The sequence below is a fragment of the Lathyrus oleraceus genome, chromosome 4 (assembly GCF_024323335.1).
Source record: "Lathyrus oleraceus cultivar Zhongwan6 chromosome 4, CAAS_Psat_ZW6_1.0, whole genome shotgun sequence".
NCBI lineage: Eukaryota > Viridiplantae > Streptophyta > Magnoliopsida > Fabales > Fabaceae > Lathyrus > Lathyrus oleraceus.
The window spans coordinates 295,441,969-295,455,683 of record NC_066582.1 but is presented as its reverse complement, the minus strand read 5'-3'; the positions used below and the strand labels follow the sequence as shown (position 1 = coordinate 295,455,683).

At 36.7% G+C, this 13,715-nt stretch overlaps 1 protein-coding gene across 1 annotated transcript; it reads right to left on the bottom strand.

The window, feature by feature from the left end:
* Positions 1-614: 614 nt before the first annotated feature.
* LOC127137181 (protein ALP1-like) lies at positions 615-1,994 on the bottom strand. The gene is made up of 2 exons (XM_051063664.1): positions 1,196-1,994; positions 615-1,093 (listed from the first exon to the last, which is right to left on the bottom strand). The coding sequence occupies exons 1-2, from the start codon at positions 1,992-1,994 to the stop codon at positions 615-617; spliced, it is 1,278 nt and encodes a 425-aa protein (XP_050919621.1).
* Positions 1,995-13,715: the final 11,721 nt, after the last annotated feature.

The window sequence follows — 13,715 nt, the reverse complement described above, 5'->3', positions numbered from 1 at the left end:
TTTTTAAAAAAAGTAGAAGTTAATTTGTATTTGTTTTCTTTCATTAAAATCATTTTTTTAAAAATCATTTTTTTTCTTGTTTGGCAATTTAAACGTAAAAATGATATTTTAAATATAAATTACTAAAAAGGACATACAAATTAGTGTTAAATATATGAATAGATGATTATACATGATAATGAACTAATAATTATTATATAATTTTTAAAAATATTTCTGTTACTTTACGATTAAAAATTAATAACGCTTTTAAATAGCAATTATATATATATATATATATATATATATATATATATATATATATATATATATATATATATATATATATATATATATATATATATATATATATATATATATATATATATATATATATATATATATATATATATATATATATATATATATATATATATATTTGGGATAAGACCTCTAATGCTAGTTTCTCCATAGAAATATTTTTAAAGCATTATAAAACAAACACATAAAAATAAAACTACATTTTCTTAAAGACTCATTCTAGTTTTTTTATAGTCATCAAACATAAAAATAAAACTACATCTTTTTTAAGTCTCATTCTAATTTTTCTAAAGCCGTCAAACATAAAAATAAAATTATTGTCGTTGTCGCCCCATGTTTCTTGGCAATTGGTCTCTGATAGTGTTTCTTATTTCTTCAATATATCTAACATCAGCTTGAGTTGGAGCTTGCCATTCACCATGAGTAGGTACACCATTTCCATCTCCTTCATGGAAATCTTGCTCATTGTCTTGTAAACCATTGATGTTCTCTAAACTTTCAAGAATATCCAAGTCACTTGAGTCTGTTCTTCTTAAAATGTTATGAAGTGCAAAACAAGCCCAAATAATAGTCATTTGAGTTTGAAGCTTGAAATTAGGCATTTCTTGTAATACTTTCCATCTTGCTTTTACCACGCCAAAAGTTCTTTCAATCACACTTCTCAAACTAGAATGATAATAATTAAAATTTTCATTTCTTGATCTGAATCCTGGAGCAAGTCTAAAATGTGTAAGATGATACCTTGCATTCTTGTATGGTGCCAAGAAACCTTTAAGTGACGGGTATCCTGAATCTACAAGATAGTATTTACTTGTAAATATAAACAAAATATATCAGATAAGAATATAAAAATATTAATTATACTAATAAAATATTTGAAGTACCAAAAACTAACCTTTTGTGGGATAAGGAAATCGTAAATTAGGTTTACGAAGAGTATCCATAAGAATCTTTGCATCATGAACAGATCTTTCCCATCCACACAATGCAAAAGTAAAGCACATATTGAAGTCACACACAACCATCACATTAGTACTTGTATGTCCTTTCCTATTGAAAAACGATTTTTGTTTCTCTGTTGGGACATGTATTTTAATATGTGTGCCATCTATTGCCCCTATACAGTCTTTGAAGTAAGGCCAATATCGATTATCATCTCTGATATATTGAGAAGAGTCAACAAGATCAACATGTTTTATGACTTTTTTCCCCAACTTGCATACAACTTCTAAAACTTTGTTGAAATGTTTATGAATGGTCTCACTAGAATGTTGAAATCGCTCTTGCGCATTTCTATATGAGGAAGGTTGCCCTATCATATATAAGAATATCCCAACACTTTCCTCAACTCCAATGTGTTTAGGAGGTGTCAACCCACAATTATTAGTTAACTCGCATACCAAATCCTGAAAGACTTGTTTCCTCATTCGAAGTTGCTCAAAAAACCTGTTATCATTTCCTGTTATCAACTCTATAAACCATAGTTGGCCGGAGAGAATTGACGTAGTTTTCTTTTCTTTGACAATGTATTTCAAAACATGGTTTGTAACCATAAAAGCAGCCATCACCGTTGCAATATGATATTGACTTCGATTAACATGTTGGACTTCAATATCTATTTCAGAAGTATTGTCACTCTCATATGAACTATCATCTGAACTCTCATCCAAACTCTTATTTGAATTGTCACCCATCCTGTTACACAAAAATGTAAAATTATAAATGTTTGGATAGTTAAAGATCATGACACCTTAAATCCTTAAAGCAAGAAAGTAAGAACACAAGAATGAAATTTAAGAATCCAAAATCACATATTCTAACAAGTCAATAATGAAATTTCCATTTGGTACCAAAACAACAAAGTAATTATGAAAAATATCATATTACATAAAGCTAATAAAAACATAATAGTTCAAACTGTTAATGGTTTTTTTCTAAGAAGCATGCAATCCTATCAACGATCATGCGGATATTTTTTTCGGGACAAGTGGCTATCCAATCAAGAGCCATATCAGTAGTGGAGGTATTCATGAAGTAAGAAAATGCTGTCCTATTTTCTTTATTTGCAAGGACTCTAACATCCTTAAAGTGTAAATGTGATCCTTTTATCAAGGATGGGATTTCATCCAACATTTTCAAACATTTAGCATAACTAATGTTATCTTCTGGGAGTCCTTGTTGGCTTGGCCCAAACCCATCTAGTATACGATCAAGAGATCGTTGAAGTTTCTCTGTTGCCCCGATTTTCTTTCCTTTCCCTAAAACCTTTCTCTTTTTGGAAGAACTTGGTGTTGGGTTGGGTTGTGTAGCGGGGTATTCGTTACCTTTAGATTTATTGACTAAATCAAAAGTAAATCATACAATTCGAGTCGCCACCGCACTTCTATTTATCCAAAGGAAATGTTAGAAAGCGAACAAAAACTGAGAAGTTTTATCAAATCAAAAACTAATAAAAATGTCAGAGATCTGGGTAAGGGGGTTGGTTATGCAATGGGAAGGTTTTAAGCACCCAAAACATCCTTAGTACTCTAAGGGAGCCCTTTTCACAATTTGTTGTAAGGTAGGTTGGTATTTGTAAAAAATTATTTGTGCAAACATGATTGGGGAGAGGAGAGAAGAATGTACAAATTATTTACAATTTTGTGTTTGAATGGATAAACCCATTGCCTACGTACCATATTAAAAAAGATTAGGGTCAAAACCTCGTAGTTCAGGGTAAAAATCTCAAAAGAAGTTGGTGAATTGATTGGTCAAAAGCCTTAAGGTCTTTTATTATCTAAGGGAGAAAACTCAACCTAAAACCACAAATCCACCATGTGAGGAGAGCTTCAACATGCTAGTGAGGGGTTAACCCTATAATAAGCATGGAAGTCTTATGGTCCATCACTAAGGATACAGGTGAGTATTATATCATCCACTAAGATAACTCAAACCTAATAGCTAATGTTTATGAAAAAAAAATTGGTAAGAAGTGGCCATTGAAACCACAAAACAATTGAGTGAGTTGTATTTACCAATGAAAAGTATTTACAAAGAAGGTCAAAGTGGACTTAGAATTCAATTCAAAATAAGTGTTATGAAAAGAAGTTTGGAAAATCAAAAGCATGGTGCTTAGGTTTCTAATTTTGAAAACAAATGTTAATGTTTGCACAAAAGTTTGGCTTGGGTTAGAGTGGAGGGAAGAATAAGAATGGCTAAGTCCTAAACATACAAAGATGAAGGAAAAGAAATAAGACCACAATTGGAGTTCCCTTCTTGAGATCATAGTGATGATCCACGTTGTTCCCTTTCCTTTGGAATAGCAAGTAATAATCAAATAACTCAAGCAATCAAGCAAACAAGCAAGCTCCTAGGAATCTTCAAATTGGCTTTTGTATCTCTCACTTTGGATGCTCATGACAATGGTTCTTCTAACTGGCTCAATGTTTGGGATCCCTAGCACAAGAACACACAAATAAAAAAGTTCCACAATGCAATAGAAAGAATGGACAAGAGTGAGTTTAGAATTTGGTCCTTTCAAAGTCCTCTTCAAGATTAAGCATTCTAAAGGCATGAGGCCTAGTTGCTCTTTGACATTTTTCTTCTTTTATAGCATTCTAAAGGCATGAGACCTAGTTGCTCTTTGACTCTATTTTGCATAGGGAATGTCCTAAAGTCTAAGTCCTTTTGTCCATTTGCATTTGGTTCACACAATCAAAACAAAACAAGCACAATAGTATATACACAATTATGTGCTCAAGTGAGCAAAAGGCAAATTGCATTAACATAAACATGAGCTCAAGTGAGCAAAGGGCAAAAGCAAATGAATTAATGAACAAGATATTAAATTGCATAAAAGTAAATTGCAAGAATTAAATGACTTGAATTAAAAGTTAATGGTCAATAGCTAGTGTTAGTGTGCCATAAGGCAATTTAGCACTATGTTAAGCAATCATAAGTGGACTAATGTAGTAGTCACACCTATCTGAGGTCGGTCAATAAAAATATAGGCAACAAACACAAGTTAGAGACCTTGACTATTAAGCCAAGCTCCTAGAACTTGCCATGCCAAAAGAAAAGAAGAATGATCTTGTATTGATTTAGGTTTTATGCTTGACCAAGAAGCAACCTATCCTTAATGCAAAGTCATTCACTTGATCTATGATCAAGATGAATTAGATTTGAATCAAGGAAGGTTAAGCCTCCCATATGTCAAGGCTAACCACCAATCTTTAACTCATTGATCAAAAGGAAAAAAGATGAAGAAGAAGATGAATAAGAATGTACATGAATGGAATTCAAATGAGATATCCAACACACATTGATCAAACATGAATAGAATCAAAGTCAATCAATGGTAAACAGAAGAAAAATGAAACTTAGAAGTCAAGAAACAAATAAAATATTTTTGGTATTTTAGAGAATTGAAATAATACTTGAATTAAAATAAACAATTAAAGGTCAAACTTCAAATCCATTTCAAATCAACTTTGAAAAGTCCAAATGGATCCTCCTAAGTTCAACAAGGTCAAACAAAGTTTGACAAAAACTTTCAGCATTTTTAGAAACCAGAAACTATTTTTAAACATTTAAAAATGAATAAAAAATAACCTAATTGAACTAAAATCTCAAATAAATCTCAAATTAATTAATAAATTGATGAGAATATTTTTCATAGATTCATCATCATTCAAAGAGGTTAAGAAAATATTTTTGTATTTTTTGAATATTGGAAACTATTTAAAGTGAATTAAAAATAACCAGAAAATAGAAAATCCACAAAAAATATCAAATGACAAAATAAAAAATATTAAAAATCGTTTTTAGAAATTAGAATTTAAAAGGGAAATAATGCAATTGGTCCCATATTTTTTGGATTTAAAATGAAAGAGTTACGATTTTTTGAAATAAAATGAAATAATGAAAATAAAAATAGAAAAATCAGAAAAGCAAAAAATCCAGGCGCGTTGGATCAACCTCATTAATTGAGGTGGCACATCCAAGGGAGGAGAGATGCGCACGCACGAAAGGCTCTAGTCAACTGAGCAACACATTGAATTAATGAAAGTCATAACAATTGATGGCTTTGATTAGATCTGGAAACATGATCACACGACCTGGATTCAATCTGGCAAAGAGACGGTGGTGTACACCACCGTCTTCTCCGGCGAGCATACCAGCGCCGGTGGAAGTTGCAGGTCCAAAAATCTTAATGAAAATGAGCGATCCTCATATCATTGGAAAGCTGGGGTGATGTACATCACCCCTGTGCCATTGGTTTTCACTCTAGATCCTCATAGGAAGAGAAATCAGAGATGGAAAATAATGGTGTTCAATCTGAACTTAATGGATTTACAAAATTAAATGCACAATTTAATTGCCTCTTATGAAAGGACTTTAGAGGAGCCAATAACCACAAGAAATGAGCTATAATCAATGAGTTTCGAATTGAAAAAGTTTGGATATCCACCTTTGAAATGCAGATCTATGAAGCACGAGCTCTCCCAATTCTTGATAGCAGCTTGTTCTTGAGATGAAAATAGGGCTAGGCTAAGGAATTAGAGTCCAATAATCAACCAAGGAAGTTGAAAATTGGATCTGAAAAATTGAAATGAAAGTGCAAAATTCCTTTTGAGTGAGGTTTGGATTGAGTTCTGCAGCATATAAGGCGCCTTGAGGTTGGATTGGAATGAAGCTGAGCATGCTTATTTATAGTGGAAGCTGATGCAAAGCATGGGAATTTCATGTGCATGTGTGATGAGGGCCTCCATGCATGGGCCTGTACAGGCGCATGGAGGGCCCAAATGCAATTGGAAATGCAAGCTTAACATCAGTAAAATGATTTTGGACGTCCAGATGTGATGGAATTGGATTGTGCATGAAGTTTGAACAAAGTTTCCAAAAATGCACATGAATCTTCTCCTCTTCGAAAATACCTCTTACCAAAATGAAACATGGCCTTGTGGGTAATGGTTGGAAAGGTCTTGACATGAGGAACAATTGTTATGTTGAACAAAAATCCATTTGGAATTGGGAAATTAATGAAAATTGGTCATAAAGTTCAAGGTGCAAAACATGCATATGTGAATTTTGCCAAAATGGACCAACTTCAAGCCCTTATTTTTCAATGATGTAAGCCTCAAATGACAAAACCATAAACATCAAAGTTGAAGATATTTTGAAGAAAATCAATTTGGACTTAAATTTTGCATCATATGGATTTTTGATGAGAAAGTTATGGGCACTTGAAGTTGGACTTTTTCACATTTCAATGACTTTGGTCCAAAGTGACCTATAATGTTTTGCATTATTAGATGTGTTTATTTTGGGATTATGAAAATTTGTTCAACATAAAAAATGAAGTAGACATCTTAAAATTTACAATGCATTTGATCCCATATGAAAATCCTGAAAAATGAGTGAGTTAGGTCCTTGGGAAGTTGACCCAAAATTAGGGTTTCAGTCAAAATGACCTATAATGTTTTGAAATGGATGATGACCTTCCAAGCTTAAAATAAATTTTTGATGAACATAAAAGTTGTTCATATGGTTATTAAGAACATTGTTTCTCTTGGGGTCATCGTCATTTGACAAACACATTAAAAGTTAGGTCTCAGTGGATTTCAAAATAGTCAGGTGAATTGACTGATCAACTTCTCAAGTCAAAACTTCAAATCTTGATGAATTGATGATTGAGGAAACTCACATAGGCTCAAATATGCATGAAATGATGAATGAAAGAACTTCTCTTGATTGTATTTGATCATGGGTTGAGGTTGCTTCATGAGCAAGGCACAATTGATGCACATATGAAATAGGGTTTCCTTGGGAAACAAGCCTCAAGCCCTTTGGTTTATCTTGATCAAATTGACAAATTGAGATACTTGGGAGGCATATATGATGATTGAGAGCTTTGTGAACCATTGCCATGCTTGCTTTCATCTTCACCTGGCCATATCATTGAGCATAGGGGCCTCCTAGGAGTCTTGGATCACATGATTGCTCAAGCTTCAAAACAAACAAAGTTAGTGACATATTTTTGTGCTTTTGGTTAGTAAACAAAATAAGAAAAGCAATAATATACAATTCAAGTATGCTTGGTGGTCTCAAACCAACTCACACAAGTCCCAACCCTAGGGTAAGGAGCCAAGATGCTATGATCTTTGAGGCAAATGCAATGCGCAATGATATGATGCCATGAGGCATCTTAGGGTCAAAATTAGGATCTTACAGATGCCCCTATTTAAGGTCATTCTAGCCAGAAATATGAAGGTTAAAATCTTCGTCTCGACGAGGTAGAATGGGCTTAAATAATAACAAAGAGACGAATTTTGGTCCCTAAGAGACCTCATGATGCAAATGTATGTATGCAAAAGGCAATACTCTGTGGGGATATATGTCCACAAAGGAAAAAAGAAATCAGGAGAAACTGAAAATCCATACGAGTGATACACTCATAAATGGGACAGAGACTCCGGGACTTTATTGGGGAATAAAGGGGATAAAATGCGTGAGCAGGTCACGACTTGAAATATGCTGAGAGACACGAAGGGATTCCATTAAAATAAATCAATGGAAAGACTCGAGCTGACGCAAAGATGCATATATTGGGGAATATGCCAATACAGCAAAACTATCCACAAAGGATATTTCGGATAAAAATCCGGACTCAGGTGGGGAAAATCCACTAAGGGACTCCGATGGGGAATGTCCAAAGAGGATTCAACTGAGGAAACAACAAAAAATGAGGTATTATCGGTTACTGGGTAATAAGCTCAAAGAGACGTGTGATCAAAACACCAGTATAAGGGTGAGAGAACAACACGCTCGGGGAGAACGAATATCTGACCGGTATAAGGGTGAGAGATATCAATCATCCAAAACATCTGAGGAAGACCTAAAAAGGTATGTTTCAACTCAGGAAAATCTGACTCCACAGGGGACAAAAGTCATAATAGGGAGAAGAAAGGAAGGAACACCAGGGATACCGGTTACTGGGCATATAATAGGTGACCAACCAAGGCGTGAATTGGGGAATATTTCCAAAACACTCATCATCCTAAAGGAGGGCTGAAAAAGTAAACTCGATTACAGGATGGACATTCGATTCTATAAGGAAAAACGAATCTTACTCGATTGGGGAAGAAAAAGACTTCGACTGAAGAGCGCATGAGATATATTATATATTACCGTCAGAACGTAGATAACATACTCGCATGGAAGATTATCCACAATCGGTTACTGGTTTAATAAAGGATAAATCGACCGAAAAGAAAGGACATCGGAATACCGACTACTGGGTATAAACTGATGACCAAACCAAGGGGAGAAACGATCATTACTGGACGAGGGTAAATGAACGATGACTCGCTGGGGATACATTGACAAAAGCAATGATCCGGGAGATATATCACCGGTTACTGGGAGATATACTCAACACGAAGGAATATCAATACCGAATATTGGATAAAGATAACCAACAAATAGGGGATTACATCTACCAGTTACTGGGTGGAAAACCACAGAAGAGAGTAACCGTCATCTGTTAGGATGAACAAAATCAAGGGTTAACTCTGCAAAGGGGATAAAATGGGGTTTACAACTACCAGTTACTGGGTAGAAAGCCACAGAAAAAGGACTTACAACTATCGGTTACTGGGTAGAAGGCCATAAAACTCCGTCGGGGAAAAGATGGACAATTACTGGTTACTGAGCAATCGTTCATCTAAACTACTGGGAAGTGCAGGGGAAATAACAAGAGTAGTTAATCTAGGAACAAACTAGAGAGACACAGAGAAACAAGACTCAACCCAATGAGGATATAACTCAGGGGAGTAATTCCATCCCAATACATATTTTGGGAGGAAACTGAAACAACAATCATCCACGAGGTCATAACTCAGTGGGGAATATGGAAGAAAGGATAAACACTTTTTGCCTATGGGGCTGACTCTATATGAAGAGATCAGACACCAACATCTACTTGGGGAAATATGTATCACCGAATAGCAGGAGACAACAAACAAAGATATATGGCAAAGAATGCAACATGAATATCTGAATGTTATAATTTTGCATGTATATGCATGGTTTATGTATGATGAATGCTGACAAACAGACATATCTAACACAACAGGTCCAGGAATCAATGGACAGGACATCCGGTACTACATCTCAAAAGAGAAAGCCAGGCCCACTGGAGAAAATCCAATCTGGTGGGGGCAACCAATACCAGGAAACACCAAATCTCTGCAGGGGATAAAGACCAATGCTGAGAATCGAGCAATGTCGCTGCCAGGGACAAAAATCACTACTAGGGGAACAAAGAGGATCGCCGGGAATCAGAGACTGCTGTTGGGAATAAACAAGGGATCACAATTACCAAAGTTGGGGATCTTCCAACATTACGCAAAGAACATGATAAGATCAGTCAGAGAAGAAATCCACCGAGGATCTTATCAGGAGGTGATGTAGAATTCTGTGGGGAACAACCACCAAACAGAAGCACATCAACAAATCACTTCTAGCCACAGACGAAAATCTTTGTTGCGGAGAAGGAGAACCAGTCGCTCCACTGGGGAAGGAAAAGAAAATATCTTCCTCAGAAGTTCTAACGCCAAATCAGGATCAGACAGAGTCTCGGCTGGAGAGAACTACGGATAAGATTCCTTCGTAGAAGAAACTCTACTGGGGAACTTATCAGGACGAGATAGGAAACTCTGTGGGGAACAACCACCAATTAGAAGTTTCAAAAACCACCACAATTCCTCATACTGCTGGAGAAAAAGTCTCTGCTGAGGAAGGGGAAAGACAACACTCCACTGGGGATATAAATAGACATTTTCATCACCCGCTCTGCTAGGAGGAGGAAATCATCCGAGAAGGAGGAGATAACAGTAATAAGGCTCCGATCAGGAAACTCTCCTGGGGAGAAGACCATTGGTGATCAAACCGAGGATAACCTGAAGGCGATCAGCTGGAGATAAACTGTTGGCGACCAAATTGGGGAAGTCTAAAATGAATAACCCTGCTGAGTATGGATGGGAAGCAAACCTGCTGGATATCACTGTACGTGAGTCTGCTGAGGATAAGCTACGAACCCACTTGTTGAAAATTCTACTCATGTTGGGGATTTTCCTGCTCACTCTGCGAAAAGATAGCATGTCAATTTATCAATTTATAAGGGATTTTAGGTCAATCCACACAAGGGATGACAACCATATAATTGATAACACAAATGCTAAATCCCAACTTAATTGGGGAGCTAGAAGACCAAGGCCAAACTCCAAATCTAGACTCTTTGGGGAGTTGAGGGGATTAGAGATATATTCCTGTAAACAAAATAGGACCAAAGCTCTAGGCTCTTTGGAGAATTTGGTGATGCTTAACCTTCTTCTGCGCTCACAGAGGAGACAACCTGAAATATAATGAACAGGATACAAGTATGCTAGGAATAATGAACAAATGTCTTACCCTTTTGGAGATCATACTATCCTTGGGAGAGCACTGAAGACGTCCCAATTATCCTTTTTAGTCATTGTGAATGTTCACTTTGTTTAAAAACAGTTTATAAAAAACTTTATTTATTTAAAACAATGATATTTATCAATTAAAACATGCAAATATTTGTTGAATAGAAACAAATAAGAGTGCAAAGAATTGGATAAAGGCTCAAATTTATTTGATGGAATGGTAGTCTGCAAATGGCAAGACTCCATGGATCTTTACAAATTTGAAATTGGTGATATATATTGGAAAATGGCTACATTGAACATAATGACCATTTCTCCACCAACTCTGAATCCAATTTATTTAAAGCTTCAGTTGACGATGACTGACCGAGAATCTCTGACAGAAGACAGCTGGAAAGCAAAATCTTGTCAGGATGCAGTTACTTGCCAAATCCCTAATTTTTGCCTAGATTGCCCCAGGGTGAGGTACTCAATCTAGCGGGATATGTATTATTTTTTCATGTCTCTAACTTTTGCCTGGATCGCCCTTTCGGGTTTTCAATCCACCGAGACGCTCATTTTTGCCTAAGCCACCCTTTCGAGTTTTCAACTTAGCGAGCTATTCTGTTTTTATTTTAGGCGAAGTATTTCTTGACTGCATCTGAATTCACAGGACGAGTGAAATCCTCCCCATCCATAGTTGTAAGTATCAAAGCACCGCCTGAAAAAGCTTTCTTAACAAAATATGGACCTTCATAGTTTGGAGTCCACTTGCCCCTTGAATCGGGCGCGAAAGACAAAACTTTCTTGAGCACAAGGTCGCCTTCTCGGAACACACGAGGCTTGACCTTCTTATCAAAGGATTTCTTCATCCTTTGCTGATATAACTGACCATGGCACATGGCAGTTAATCTCTTCTCTTCTATCAAATTCAATTGGTCATAACGACTTTGAACCCATTCAGCCTCAGTCAACTTGGCTTCCATCAAGACTCTCATTGATGGGATCTCAACCTCCACGGGGAGCACAGCCTCCATGCCATAAACAAGGGAGAAAGGGTTTCCCCTGTTGAAGTGCGGACAGATGTACGATAGCCATGCAAAGCAAATGGCAGCATCCCATGCCAATCTTTGTACGTAACAACCATCTTCTGGATAATCTTCTTGATATTCTTATTAGCAGCTTCAACAGCCCCATTCATCTTGGGTCTATAAGGAGAAGAATTATGATGTGTTATCTTGAACTCACTACACAGCTCTTTCATCATTTTGTTGTTCAAGTTAGATCCATTATCAGTAATGATCTTATCTGGAACACCATAACGGCATATGAGTTGATTCTTGATAAACTTCACAACCACCTTCCTGGTCATGTTTGCATGTGACGCTGCTTCAACCCACTTAGTGAAGTAATCAATTGCTACGAGAATAAATCTGTGACCGTTGGACGCTTTCGGCTCTATCATGCCAATCATGTCAATTTCCCACATAGAGAAATGCCATGGTGATGAAATCACATTCAGAAGTGTCGGGGGAATATGAATCTTATCCGCGTAAATCTGACACTTATGGCATTTCTTCACATATTTGCAGCAGTCAGACTCCATTGTCAGCCAATAGTAGCCTGCTCTCAACATCTTCTTAGCCATGGCATGTCCATTGGAATGAGTACCAAATGAACCCTCATGGGCTTCAGTCATCAACAGGTTTGCTTCGTGTCTATCCACGCATCTGAGCAGAACCATGTCAAAATTCCTCTTATAAAGCATATCGCCATTGAGGTAGAAACTGCCAGATAATCTTCTCAAAGTCTTCTTATCTTTAACAGATGCCCCAGGCGGGTAAATCTGACTTTGAAGAAAACACTTGATGTCATAATACCATGGCTTATCGTCTTTTACTTCTTCTACTGCAAATACATGAGTTGGTATATCCAAGTGCATCACAGTAATATTGGGGACTTTATTCCAGAATTTCACCACAATCATCGAAGCAAGTGTAGCAAGCACATCTGCCATCCGATTCTCATCTCGAGGAATATGATGGAAGTCAACCTCAGTAAAGAAAGTTGAAATCCTCCTCGCATAATCTCTATATGGGATGAGGCCAGGCCGATTCGTCTCCCATTCACCCATAATCTGATTAACAACAAGGGCCGAATCACCATAATGATCAAGATGCTTGATCCTAAGATCAATACATTCTTCCAATCCCATAATACAGACCTCATACTCCGCCATATTATTCGTGCATTTGAAAATTAGCCTTGCTGTAAAAGGAAAATGTGTGCCCTGAGGAGTAATAATCACTGCCCCGATACCATTTCCATATTGATTTACAGCGCCATCAAACACCATGCTCCAACAGGAACCAGGCTCTGGCCCTTCATCGAGCGTAGGCTCATCACAATCTTTCATTTTCAAATACAGAATCTCCTCATCTGGAAGTCGTACTGAACTGACTGATAATCCTCAATTGGTTGATGTGCCAAGTGGTCAGCCAAGATACTACCTTTAATGGCCTTCTGAGCTCGATACTCAATATCATACTCAGACAACAGCATCTGCCAACGGACAATCCTCCCAGTTAAAGCAGGCTTCTCAAAGATATACTTGATTGGATCCATTTTGGATATCAACCAAGTAGTATGATTCAACATATACTGGCGTAAGCGCTTAGCAGCCCAAGCCAAAGCACATCATGTCTTCTCAAGCATTGAGTATCGAGACTCACAATCAGTGAACTTCTTACTCAGATAGTATATGGCATACTCTTTCTTCCCTGATTCATCTTGCTGACCTATGACACAACCCATAGAGTCTTCAAGAATTGTCAGATACATAATCAAGGGTCTCCCTTCCACAGGTGGAGACAGAATCGGAGGCTCGGACAGATACTCTTTAATACTATCGAAGGCCTTCTGGCAGTCCTCGGTCCAATCATGACGTTGATCTTTCCGGAGGAGCTTGAATATTGGCGCACATCT

Bases quoted from the DNA above. Each gene is read 5' to 3' on its own strand.
- LOC127137181 (XM_051063664.1), bottom strand. From the start codon at position 1,994: ATGGGTGACAATTCAAATAAGAGTTTGGATGAGAGTTCAGATGATAGT. The intron at 1,094-1,195 runs GTTAGTTTTTGG...ACTATCTTGTAG, and splicing joins ATTTCCTTATCCCACAAAAG to ATTCAGGATACCCGTCACTT.